Source organism: Ambystoma mexicanum, chromosome 14, assembly GCF_040938575.1.
Source record: "Ambystoma mexicanum isolate Mex_15411 chromosome 14, UKY_AmexF1_1, whole genome shotgun sequence".
Classification (NCBI taxonomy): Eukaryota; Metazoa; Chordata; class Amphibia; order Caudata; family Ambystomatidae; genus Ambystoma; species Ambystoma mexicanum.
The window spans coordinates 25,988,766-26,002,464 of NC_090940.1; the positions used below are offsets into that span (position 1 = coordinate 25,988,766).

At 49.5% G+C, this 13,699-nt stretch overlaps 1 protein-coding gene across 8 annotated transcripts in view; it reads left to right on the forward strand.

The window, feature by feature from the left end:
• RALGAPA1 (Ral GTPase activating protein catalytic subunit alpha 1) overlaps positions 1-13,699 on the forward strand; it is a 1,128,412-nt gene that overhangs the window by 1,015,647 nt on the left and 99,066 nt on the right. The window contains exon 41 of one of the 8 annotated variants that reach the window (XM_069638434.1): positions 4,392-4,414. The exons of the other annotated variants lie outside the window; for them this stretch is intronic. Coding sequence (XP_069494535.1) covers positions 4,392-4,399 — 8 coding nt within the window. The 3' untranslated portion in view covers positions 4,400-4,414. The remainder of the gene's footprint in view (positions 1-4,391; positions 4,415-13,699) is intronic. 8 annotated transcript variants of the gene reach the window in all.

Genomic DNA, 13,699 nt, shown 5'->3' on the forward strand with positions numbered 1-13,699 from the left:
TCTATTCTGATAAGTGAGCGTCTGCCTACCACCCTGCCACCTTCAGAAGGCACCGCGCCGCCTCCAGCAGTCGAGCTGGCAGCCTGCCCCTCTGTATCAAGCACAAAACTTTGAGAATCATCAGTCCACACTGCTGCTGCCTGCTGAATCCCCATGCACCATAAAAATACACTGCTTAACTTCCATGCACTACAAACACACTGCTCCCATGTCATATTCTTGGCACTGCTCTCAGCTCAACCTCCGCAACATCAATACACACTGCCCCTGGCTCTGGTTCTGTGCACCCTTAATCAGCCCTCCACGCAGGGAGGATCCACTCTGCTTCTAGCCTAACCTCTGTGTTCCCTAAATACACAATGTTTCCAGCTGTACTGCTGGTAACATACAGTGGTCCCAGATGTACCTGCCTGCTCTGTTTAGACACACGGTTCTCAGCTCATTCTCCATGTACTGTAAACTCACAAGGCTCCAAAATCCTCCCGCCAGACACTGATTATACATGTGAAGTTGGTTTGAGAGCAGGCACGATCGTGCTCAGCACTTAAGATCTGGCAATGTCAGATTTTCCCCCGTGAGTTCATGAAGTCCGTTTGAAAACACATGGGTCCCTTTGAAGGCTGATCATAATGACGCGAGACGTGTTTCTAGAAGCCGGGAAGGGAAGGCCCTAATGAATATCAGATGCTGGAGCCGCCTTGCAGAAGAGGCTGGGCGTGTTGCGACGGTCAGTTGCGCTTGCTTGCAGGAGTCCCAATCGCATGTCTAGATCACAGCTGATTATGATTAGCCTTCAAAAGGACCTTTCTTTATGATTAGCCTTCCTTTAAGGTAGAAACACGTGTCGGCAAATCGCATTAAACAATTATGTAACCACGAAATTCTGACTTAACAAATTCACTTGAGAACACATGCCATATCTTACGTGTTGAGCGCAATCGTGGCTGGTCTCACACTAACTTGGAATTCCTTCCCCAGTAGACCACCTCCACAGGCAGCAGGACACTCTCCGCCGGAAGCGCGGCAGTCCTATTTTTTCTATTGTCCCAACCAAGTACTCACTGATAATACAGGATTCTCCCAGCTCACACATTAGTCCCGACTCATTTCATGCTGTGACAGCACGCACTGCTCCCACCACATGCTTCATGCTGGGACAGCACGCACTGCTCCCACCACATGCTTCTTGCTGGGACAGCACACACTGCTCCCACCACATGCTTCATGCTGGGACAGCACGCACTGCTCCCACCACATGCTTCTTGCTGGGACAGCACACACTGCTCCCACCACATGCTTCTTGCTGGGACAGCACACACTGCTCCCATCACATGCTTCTTGCTGGGACAGCACACACTGCTCCCACCACATGCTTCATGCTGGGACAGCACGCACTGCTCCCACCACATGCTTCTTGCTGGGACAGCACACACTGCTCCCACCACATGCTTCATGCTGGGACAGCACGCACTGCTCCCACCACATGCTTCTTGCTGGGACAGCACACACTGCTCCCACCACATGCTTCTTGCTGGGACAGCACACACTGCTCCCATCACATGCTTCTTGCTGGGACAGCACACACTGCTCCCACCACATGCTTCATGCTGTGACAGCACACACTGCTCCCACCACATTCTTCCTGCTGGGACAGCACACACTGCTCCCACCATATTCTTCATGCTGGGACAGCACACACTGCTCCCACCACATACTTCCTGCTGTGACAGCACACACTGCTCCCACCACATGCTTCCTGCTGTGACAGCACACATTGCTCCCACCACATGCTTCCTGCTGTGACAGCACACACTGCTCTCACCACATTCTTCTTGCTGGGACAGCACACACTGCTCTCACCACATGCTTCCTGCTGTGAAGGCACACACTGCTCCCACCACATGCTTCCTGCTGTGACAGCACACACTGCTCCCACCACATTCTTCTTGCTGGGACAGTACACACTGCTCCCACCACATTCTTCTTGCTGGGATAACACGCAATGCTCCCACCACATTCTTCTTGCTGGGATAACACGCACTGCTCCCACCACATGCTTCCTGCTGTGACAGCACACACTGCTCCCACCACATTCTTCTTCCTGGGACAGCACACACTGCTCCCACCACATGCTTCCTGCTGTGACCGCACACACTGCTCCCACCACATGCTTCTTGCTGGGATAACACGTACTGCTCCCACCACATGCTTCCTGCTGTGACAGCACACACTGCTCCCACCACATTCTTCTTGCTAGGACAGCACACACTGCTCCCACCACATTCTTCTTGCTGTGACAGCACGCACTGCTCCCACCACATGCTTCATGCTGTGACAGCACACACTGCTCCCACCACTGCTCCCACCACATTCTTCCTGCTGGGACAGCACACACTGCTCCCACCACATTCTTCTTGCTGTCACAGCACGCACTGCTCCCACCACATGCTTCTTGCTGGCACAGCACGCACTGCTCCCACCACATGCTTCTTGCTGTGACAGCACGCACTGCTCCCACCACATGCTTCTTGCTGTGACAGCACGCACTGCTCCCACCACATGCTTCTTGCTGGGACAGCACACACTGCTCCCACCACCTGCTTCTTGCTGTGACAGCACGCACTGCTCCCACCACATGCTTCTTGCTGTGACAGCACGCACTGCTCCCACCACATGCTTCCTGCTGTGACAGCACACACTGCTCCCACCACATGCTTCCTGCTGTGACAGCACACACTGCTCCCACCACATTCTTCCTGCTGTGACAGCACACACTGCTCCCACCACATGCTTCCTGCTGTGACAGCACACACTGCTCCCACCACATTCTTCTTGCTGGGACAGCACACACTGCTCTCACCACATGCTTCCTGCTGTGACAGCACACACTGCTCCCACCACATTCTTCTTGCTGGGACAGTACACACTGCTCCCACCACATTCTTCTTGCTGGGATAACACGCACTGCTCCCACCACATTCTTCTTGCTGGGATAACACGCACTGCTCCCACCACATGCTTCCTGCTGTGACAGCACACACTGCTCCCACCACATTCTTCTTGCTGGGACAGCACACACTGCTCCCACCACATGCTTCCTGCTGTGACAGCACACACTGCTCCCACCACATGCTTCCTGCTGTGACAGCACACACTGCTTCCACCACATTCTTCTTGCTAGGACAGCACACACTGCTCACACCACATTCTTCTTGCTGGGATAACACGCACTGCTCCCACCACATGCTTCCTGCTGTGACAGCACACACTGCTCCCACCACATTCTTTTTGCTGGGACAGCACACACTGCTCCCACCACATGCTTCCTGCTGTGACAGCACCCACTGCTCCCACCACATTCTTCTTGCTGGGACAGCACACACTGCTCCCACCACATTCTTCTTCCTGGGACAGCACACACTGCTCCCACCACATTCTTCTTGCTGGGACAGCACCCACTGCTCCCACCACCTGCTTCTTGCTGGGACAGCGCACACTGCTCCCACCACATTCTTCTTGCTCGGACAGCACGCACTGCTCCCACCACATTCTTCTTGCTGGGACAGCACGCACTGCCCACAGCTCCCATTCCAGTCTTGTATGTTCATGATAGCGGCCAGCTCTGCCTCTATAAACTGATGATCCACACTGCTCCAGACCACATTTTCGACATTGATAACACACACTATGAACAGTTCCTATCACCCTCTCTGGTTATACACACTGCCCCCACTGACTCTGGTAATCCCATTGCTCCCTGCTCATACCTCCTAATTCTGTAATTTACACTGCCCTCAGCTGATACTTTTGTCCCTGGTTCACTCATTGCTCCCTGCTTATACCCCCGCATTTGTTATACATACCCCACCCCCAGCTGATGCTTGTGACTCTGGTACACTCATTTCTCCCTGCTTATACCTCCCACTTTGGTTATACACACTGCACCCAGCAGATGTGTGACTATGGAACACATGTTGCTCCCTGCTTATGCCTCCTGCTCTGGGTATACACACTGCCTCCAGCAGATACACGTGGCTTTGGTTCACTCATTGATCCTTACTTGTACCTTGCACTCTGGTTATACACACTGCTCCAGCTATTCATAGTGGCTTTGGTTCACTCATTGCTCCCTGTGTATGCCTCCCACTCTGGTTAGACACATTGCCCTCAGCAGATACCTGTGGCTTTGGTTCATTCATTGCTCCCTGCTCATACTTCCAGCTCTGGTTATACCCACAGGCAGCTGTCATGTTGTTGTTGGTTTTCTCCTACTTGTTTCTGTTTTGTGGGGTGCGCTGCCTTCGCAGGTTCCTTGAGGCGGTGCAGCTGAGGTCGTCCTCTGATGCCCACTGTATGGTCTTGATCTGCATTTTATTATCTCCCCTCTCTAGATCGTTAAGTCCCTGTTCTGAAGGTAAGAGCGAGTCTGTCCACTTCCTCTCCTCTCCTCTCTTCTGTGTGTGTAACCCCTCTCCACCTCTGGGCGAGCACTCCTCGCCCTCCTTCACCCTACTAAAGACTCTCGCACGGGTACATGAGCCACACTAGACTTGACTAACCAGACATGCATGAAGCGCTAACACGGAGCCTGTGGGTCGTCACTAATGGTAGAGGCAGATGTTGTGCTGTGGGGATGACGTTGCGTCTCGAGCATGAGCCGGTCTGTCATGTTTTGTCTTGCTCTTTCTAGCTCCATTCTTGCAGCTTCTTGGCACTGTTTGTTAAGGGCCCCTGCCCAAAAGTATCATTGACGGAGATTGCGCAACGCAATCGCCCCAAACCTCTTCTGTGTTTCCAGATAAAAAGGGCATGTTTAGTGTGAGGTTTGGGGTCTGGTGGACCCAGGCTCCCACCTCATGTGTGAGGGGTTGACATTGCCAAGTAGCCTCAAAACTGGTCCCACGGGCGCCCACCAGATCCGTGTTGGACAGCAGAAGACGACCCAGTCAGGGCTACATGAGAGGAAACATTGTCACAAGCCCTCCCCCCCCCCTGTCCTCTTTGCATGGATTTGTGACCCCACTGTCTTGGGCACATTCAGAACTTGGCATAGTTCTGCGCCTTGAATACTGGTTGGAACCCTTTCTGTACATCACCAGTCCAAACTCCAGATCCTTCTGTCCCCAGATATATTGTGGGGTGCTCCTAGCACAGTTGTGTCAATGAGTGCCTCCATTGATGTTTCCCCACTCGATGAAGACTAGTTGGTGCCTCACTGGGTTGCTCGCAAGTGCTGTTGGTGTGCCACTTGGATGGACTTAGGTTGCGGGGTGAGCATGCCCTGGTAGGCTCCTACAGATGCCAGGTCGCAGTCAGCTGGCAGTTATTCTGGGTGCTCATGCAGTTCTATACAGTAAAGGGGGTTGATATGAAGCCACTATTGGGCTTCCCACTCGCGCTGTGTGGTGTGGGGCCACCCCAAGAACAAGATTCCTAGAGGCCATAGTGGCCCCAACACTGTACATTACAATCCTCCTTCTAAGGGCCTTCTTAGGACTTCTCAGGCTTTGGTCCTCAAGGTACTGCAGGCTGTAATGGGAGTGATCCCCGTTATTAGGCTTTTAACACCCTACTGACTGTAAAGTATGGAGATGTTCTAAATACAATTGAAACAACCAAGAGGTTCAGGTTACTCCTCCTAATATGGAGGTGTGTGGCGTCCAACCTATCCTCGGATGGGTTCAATAATATCAGACACTCAGGTGGGACTTGCACCCGCTTGTTTCTAATCTATAGAGACCATACACAATTTAAAATTCAATTGCCATAGACATTTTGGGCAATAACCAGTTTCAAATCTGGTTTGAGAATAGTACAAAATTCACAATTTGATTCGAAAACAATGAAACACATTATAATCCAAGCCAAAATGCTTGTACCGTTTCTTTTTTTTTTTGTATTTTTATTGGTTTGTTCAACCTTTAAAAAGAAGACAATAACATTTTCCCTCCCTCCCTCTTCTTTACACTGTAAAGTCAGTTTTATCTTACAATACTCAATGGCCCAACAGAGTCTTCCAGCAAATTTCTCAGCTTTTACTTGGTCACTCAGTTTACTTTCTGCGCATCCAAACTGGTTTTTAGCACTTGAAGAAAGTTATTTAGAGCAAACAATGCTGCTCTGTTTGACCCCTCAAAGAGTACTTTCCACCACTCCTCGGCACACATAGATCGATGAACATTGATCACTGAGCCAAAATGAATTCCTCTTTGTTGTCGGAATGCCAGACATGACAACGTTTTAGGGTCTCCTTGCTGCAGAAACGGCACGTAAGGTCTAGGTCAGCGTACTTAGACCAAGTACCTACTCATTCTTTAGTTGCCAATATATATAGCCTAAAACGCATGTATAAGTCTCTTGCATGCTGATTGGGCAAACGAGTTAAGTAAGTGTAGCGCTGGCACATACGCTTTTGCTTCTCCTGGAACCCCATACATCAGTTTCGATTTAAGTCTTAGCTTGCAGGTGTTGATCCAGTCTAATCTCCAAATCTTCCTCTTTGCCAGATCTAAGTTTTCTATTGGCGTCAAAAGGGTGATGTCGTACTCTTTTAGTAGGTTGTGGCAGAGCAGGTTCCATTTGGAGAGGATGGTATGCATTTTGTCTGTCTGGCTTATGCAGTATTTGAACTTGGGCCGCCGGAATCTTCAACATCGTTTTTCGAAACAAGCTCAGTAGGTTCCATGAAACTCTTGCGTGTATTGATATATAAGGCCCAGTTTATACCGTATGCAGACAGTTGAGGTGCCCTTAGGAAGATTTATCACTCGAGTCCAGAATATGTTTTCGAGTGAGTTCCATAGGTCACTTGTGCATCCAAAGGCATTTTCACCTCCGTAGATTAATGCCGGCACGAGTTTTTGCTGGAAAAACCTGATGATTGGCTTTAGCGAGAATTTTCCAAATTTTTTGTTGTTCAAAGAAGCTTGGCATGCCAGCTGTCGACACTTACTTTTGGCAACTTCAGCCCATGGGGCATCATTTCTGCTAGCGCTAATCCTCATGCCTAAGTATGTTGTGTTTTTTACAATCTGGAGTTGTTCTTTAGCAAGGTACCAATTGAACTTCTTTCTTCTGCCGCTGATTCCTGTTAGTTTCTCAAATATTAGAATTTCACATTTTTGTTTGTTAATGTGAAGCCCGTTAGTTGTTATGTAGGCGTCCAGGAGGTTCCGTTTACGCTGAAGTCCTATAGGGGTCAAGTCTATCAAGATAAGGCCATCAGCGTAAACCAAGTAGTCAATGGGAGAGCTGTGGATTTTTGGGGGAAACGTAGCTGCAGCGCAAAATGCCTCGTTTACATCTGATATGAACAAGGTGAAGATGATGGCTTCCAAAGGGCAGCCTTGTTGCACACCTTTGTGAGTACTGATTGAGGCGGACAGCGTGCCTTTCGCATCTTTTCGGATCTTGATGGAGGTGTCCGTATGTAGTTTACGAATTGCATCCACTAAACTAGGAGGACAGTTCCACCTAGTCAGTTTTTTCCACAACATCTCTCTATTGATACTATCAAATGCGTGTGAGAGGTCTATCAGTGCCAAGTAGATCTTAGAATTCGATCGAATTGCTTCCATCTTTAATAGGTTCAGTAGAAGCAGGTTTAGACCGCATCCAACCCCTCTTACGAACCCAGTTTGTCTAGGGTCTACATGATTGGAATCTGTGGCCCATTTTAGGAGTTTTTGTTGGAGAAGGGTGGCATAGACCTTTCCCAAGATGTCGAGGAGCGCTATGGGTCTGTAGTCTTTTGGGTTGCTTCGGTCCCCCTTTTTAAAGATTGGGACTACCATGGCACTCTTCCAAGACTTTGGGGTGGATCGAGTCTTGACAATTCTACTGAATAAGGTTGCACAGAAATCTGCCCATAGGTCTGGGTCATGCTTAAGCGTATAGTTCGTTAGGCCGTCGGGCCCGGGAGCTCTAGATTCTCGCACATTTTTGATTGCTAGTAAGATGTCTTTCTCGAGCACGAGGTCCCAATGTTTTACAACTGTGTTCCCAGTCGACGATTGATGCGTCTTTACAAAATAGGCTTGTGTAGAGCTCGGCCCATTCTGCTTCTGTGACTGCGTTGGCCTGTGAAGCGTGTTGAGGTGCCAGGTTGTTTTTTGTCAGCCTCCAGTAGTTAGCTCTATTTTTTCCTGCCATTTTTGACAGCATGCCTTTAGAGTCATTTTGAAGCACAGTGGCCGCGTGAGTTTTGAGCCAGTTCTTGTATTTTTGTTTAATCGCCTTTTTGCTCGCTCTCAATGTTTCGTTGTTTGGCCCTTTTAGTTTCCTTATTTCTTGTCGCATAGCTCTTTTTCGTCGAAGAACCATCACTTCGAATTTGTGCTTCGGTCGAAACTCGCCGCATTTCAATGTGTGCTTGCGTTCTTCAAATTGGGACAAGAGATGCTGGTATTCCAAGGACTCTGATTTTTTTTCTGGAAGTTAATTGTGATGGCCAATACTTCAGTGTCTAACATGTTTAGACGGATCCTTCCGGAACCCGTGCCCACCGCATACGGCCAGAACACTTGGTCACAGGGGGTATGGAAGTTGATTTTGAGATGTACCATATCATGATCACTGTGATTCATTTTGATGACGTCTAGCCCCCTAGACATCTTGTGGATATTTTCAGATACAAATATGTAATCGAGGACTGAGTGTTGGTCAAGCCATCTCCACGTTGATTTGGCCGGGATTTCACCCGTGGTGTTGCCGTTTAAGATCGACAGCCCGCAAAGTTCCATTTCCAAACACCATTGGATCGCTGTCTGTTCCTGTTTGCTTTTCTTGCCACCACATGGTTCTATATTTGGGATACAGGCAATGTTTAGATCTCTGCATATAATTAAGTCCAATAGATGTTCCTTTGCAAGTAGATCATCGATCACCGCTGTTACTTGATCGATGAAGGTCGTCATGTTGTTGGATCGATGATTGCAGTATGTTGATGATGTGTAAGAGCGAACCCTTGCTCTTACCTTTCTGTGATACACCAATTGTAGACACCTGAATAAATGGTGATATATTACAGGAATTCAGGATCCGGAAGCCAGCCGCTTTTATTACAGCCAGGAGAAGGCCTGCCATTGGTCTACCCTTTGGCTGCCTTATCGCTGGGTTGATTGCTAGTTAGAACCCTTCTAAGATCGGACTTTCACTTAACCATGTTTCTTGTAAACACAAGAGATCAAGATCGTTTACCCACACTGTTGGGAACAGGTGTGCAAACCCTCTAGTGTTCCAAGAGCCCATAGTACAAGTGCTGTTACCCTTCAAAGCCTGGCATTACTTGTTTGATTCTGTATTTAGAGTTGCAGCCAGCCAAGACCAGTCGTCCGTTTTGTGAGTCGCGTTGTCTTTTGGCTTCCCATCATTTTGCGCAGCAGTTGGATTCTCCGTTCCATTTACTGTTATCCTTATAAGTTCGCCCATATGTGATGACTCTGACGAGTCGGAAATGGGAAGACTTATGGACGCCGGAGTCTGTGACGACTCTACAAGAGATCTTTTTTCCGTTTCCTGAGTTTGGAACCCACAGACGGCTTTTGTTAGATGGGGCAAGAGCACTGGTTGGATCAGTTGACAAGATCTCAACGCTTTCTTTAAAGGGACCTCGCTATTAGACCCATCTTGGGCAGCTTGCAAGGGAGAAGCAGTTGGCCTCTCGTCAGCACCAAGTACTGGTCTGTTGATCTCTTCTTGGGCATCTTGAGAGAGTCGGATTGTTGGCGTTGAAGGAGCACACTGTGCGGGTACCGCGTTCGAGACTTTGTCAATGACTTCTTCATCTTCATATATGGATACATTCATCAGGTCGTCAGATACGTCACTAATGCAGGTGTAGGACCCGTCTGGGTCCGTTGCCACTGGTTTAGTTGCATTAACAGACATTTTTTTTCTGAACGTTTTGTCTTTGATAATGGAGCCGTTGACAGTTAAGTTTACTGTTTTGATGTTACGCAGACATTTTCGAGAGTCGTTTCCACGTCTCACTTTCCTTGCTGGTTGATATATAGGTTTTTTTGCAGTGCCGTTCGTTGCTTGAGCCTTTGCTTGGGTCACCTTTTGGCTATCAACTGGATCCTTGAAGATGTCGTATAGGGCAGTTGTATTGCCCTGAATGACTGGTTTTGCTGGCAGCGTTCCGTGTACGAGCAGCTCCTGGTTGATGATTTCCTTCGAAGTTGAGGCCTTTTGAGGGTTTAGTAAGGCCAAGTTGGCTACAGCCTGGGTCTCTTTTACAACAGCTGCAAACACACTACTAGGCAGATTTGCCTCCAAGATTGGAGCATTTAGATGTTGTTGGATCTGAGAGCTTCCATCCTTCGCTGTGTCTGCAGGCAACAAGTGAGGGTCAAGGTAGATGATTGTGTCTGAGGGTATCACACCGGGCTCGGCGGTCTTCTCATCAGGAGACGTAGCCTTAGCTTGTACTGGAAAGTCATCAGAGATTTTGGGGGTTTCCATTGTGCCACTGTGTGACCTTGCCTCTCTCTCTCTCGTGTGGATTGGACATAGAAGGCACCCTTTGTCTTTTAGGTGTCCGTACCTTATTAGAAGGCGTTGTAGAATGGCACTTTGCACAGTTGGCATCTGCAGCGGGGCAGCCATGCTCTTTTTTTGTTGGAAGAGACTCAGGGCTGCTTTGGCTACCTCTGCCAGAAGTTTTTTGTCCATATTTGCGTTTTTGGCATGTTCAGTCATGGCTTCGACACCTTCTTATGCATCTCATGGAGTGCTTCCTTGCAGTGAGTATTCCCGTTTTCCATGCTCAGTAGTTTACTGTTCATCCCGGCGACTGCAGATGATAGGTCTTCTTTATTCTCGTTGAGGTGCTCGTACATTTTGATGAAAGGGGCAATGGATAATGACATGGAAGACAGTATCATTGCCTGTAGGTCTTTCGTTTGTTGAACGTTACCCAGTTTGTCCACCTCTGTGCCTCTGCGCTGCGGGCATCCTCTCCTGCGGTTTGCTGGACGTCTGATCTTCGGAAATGGACGTTCCATTAAAAAAGAGTCTGAAGAGACTTGGGTCGGATGTAGAATCGCTTGTTGACAAGCGGGCATCAGGGATACCTCGCCCTGAAGAGGAGTACTCAATTGGAGAGACCACAGAGGTGTTTGGGGCAATGATAGACATTTTGGCCTTTTTATTGTGGGAACATCTGCTACTGGGCGAAATGCTCACATCAAGTCTCCTGCGTTGGATTAGGCATCTAGCCCTAGTGGTTTGAACCTGGTGTTGCTTTGTGGTAATCCAGGTTTCAGCGACAGGTATCCCCTTTTCAGGTTCTTGTGCAGCGGCCCTCCATTCGGTGTGATTTTGCAGGTTCTTTCTTTATTAATACGCGTAAGGTCAGTTAACAATTTGTTGACCGCATCCAGCGAGTTTCCTCTCTCAAGTCTGTGTGGCGTTTCCGAGGCAAAAGGATTCGGAGCAAATTGAGGCAGAAAGCCTTCTTGGCTTCTCCCTCCTCCCCTTGCAACACAATCTTGCTGGAGACAAAACACGGCAACCTCATCTCCGCTAACGGGGCCAGCCACGTCTCCACCAGCCCCTCAAAGGAACGGCGGCACATCTTCCAAACTGCCCACACCGTCCAGAGCGCTGTAGAACCGGCTTTGCGGTGACTCCAAACCTGAGCCTCTGAGCGGTTCAGTGCTCGGGACAGAGCAGCCCGGAACACAAGGTACCCCCTCCAAAGGAAGTGACATGGAGCGACCGCACTCACCACGCGAGGTCTGGTCGCCTAAAGCATGTGCAGCGCCGACAGCGTGGGTGGAAACAGTCAAAGCGACACCAGGCTCACCGGACGCAGGAGTCATGAGCACACGGCCCCCGCCCCCCCACCCCCCCCTCACTCTCAACCACCGGTGCAGGGAACACGCAAGCCTTGCCAGGGTCAGCGTCCATAAAGGACGGGATCACAGTGGAGTAGGGCTGAGCCTCTTTTGCACAGGTACCATCGACATTTGTTGGATTTGTAATGTCATTAATATGTGTAACACAATATCCTTCTGTGTTAGCACTTTCTTGTTGTAAGGGTGTTGATGACCGTGTTGAGGAAGCAGACGCTGGGATCAGCGGTGCACATAGCGCCGCAGCGCATGCGACGAGGTCCGATCCCGAACACAGGCGTGTTTTCTCCATAGACGTCACAGCTTCAAGCCTTCGTTGAGCATGGGTTTTAGAAAATGAGACAGCCTTCAGGCTGTCGCGCATTGCAGGACAGTTCAGTGAGATGTTCAAGCTACAGGCACAGTCCAGTCTACCAGCCCACTAGTTCCACGGACTTCCTCGGACTTCTTAGACTCTGCCCTGACTCCGTGCCCACTTCGCGGGGGAATCAAGTCTTTGTAGGTTAGGCACACCCACATCAATGGTAGAAAGGGTAAACAGACTGAGAATAGCAGCCCTCAGCTCCGACAGCTCCTTAGATTCTGCCCTGACTCTGTGCCCGCTCCTCGGGGGAATCGAGTATTTGTAGGTTAAGCACAGGCACACCCACAGCAATGGTAGAAAGGGTAAACAGACTGAGAATAGCAGCACTCGGCTCTGACAGCTCCTTAGACTCTGCTCTGACTCTGCCTGTACTATTCCTAATGTGAGAAACCTGAAGGTGTCTCCCTAGCTAATGCCCAGGGATCTTTCGTCCATGTGGCCAGGACACAGCCATCACTATTGGATCCAGTTCGTGGGGGTGGACCAGTGTGGGAGGGTCACCTGGATGATGGGTCCTCAGGGAGTGGAAGGGAGACACCAACGGGCGAGACGCAGTATTCCTCTTTCTTTAACACCTTTTCCCCATCCTCTCACGTAGGACATTGCAAACCACTGCCCCGCCCTGAACCCCCTTTCCAACACGAACACTTTCACACAACATAAAGGACAATGTACTAACACCAGAGACGTTTACCTGGCATGTCCCAATACACGGGTCGGGCAGAGTCAGGCAATAGATCAGAATCACACGCACCGGACATCCCTTTCCCTTCCCCACATGGATAAAAGGTGGAGCCAGAGAGCACAGTTGGAGGAAGGTGAGCACGGCAGACAGCATGATGAGGCAGCTAAGCAGGCGCAGCAGTTCAAACGAAGAAGAACGGTGGCGGGAATTAAAAGGGTGTCGAGGAGAGAAATGGCCTTGCCCCTTTAGTCCCAGACCTGCTGAACCTTTGTGGAAGAGAGCCTAAAACCACGTGCCTGTCAACGGTACACGGGGCAAGCTTATGCCGATAAGCAGGACTGAGGGAAGCTCCCGCGCCCATTGGAACGGCCTTGACTCTAGGAAAGCCAACAGCCAATGGGTTCCTCACAGCCGTTGAGTCAAGGGGAGAATCGATAAGAACCAGGCTGTGTTGAATGATGTCCACTAGAACTGTTTTGAAAAGACATCAAGACATCAAAATTTGTGAGCAAAGGAGAAGCCGTAGTGAACCCAGATAATGGAGGTTGTACAATTGAGAAGGGGTGATGTCATCTCCCTATGTGAAACGATAGTAAGCCATTGAGAAGGGTCAATGCCCAAAAGAGGGGGACCCAAGGGTGAACCCATCACCCAGTGAACATTGAAACAAACTTTAATTTGTTAAAGAAACTTTATTTTGGAACCAGAGAGGCCCTCGAAAGCGAGAAAACATAGCTATCCATGGCCTTGATATCATTAAATAATTTTCTAGGGATTTGCACCCTGAAGAGG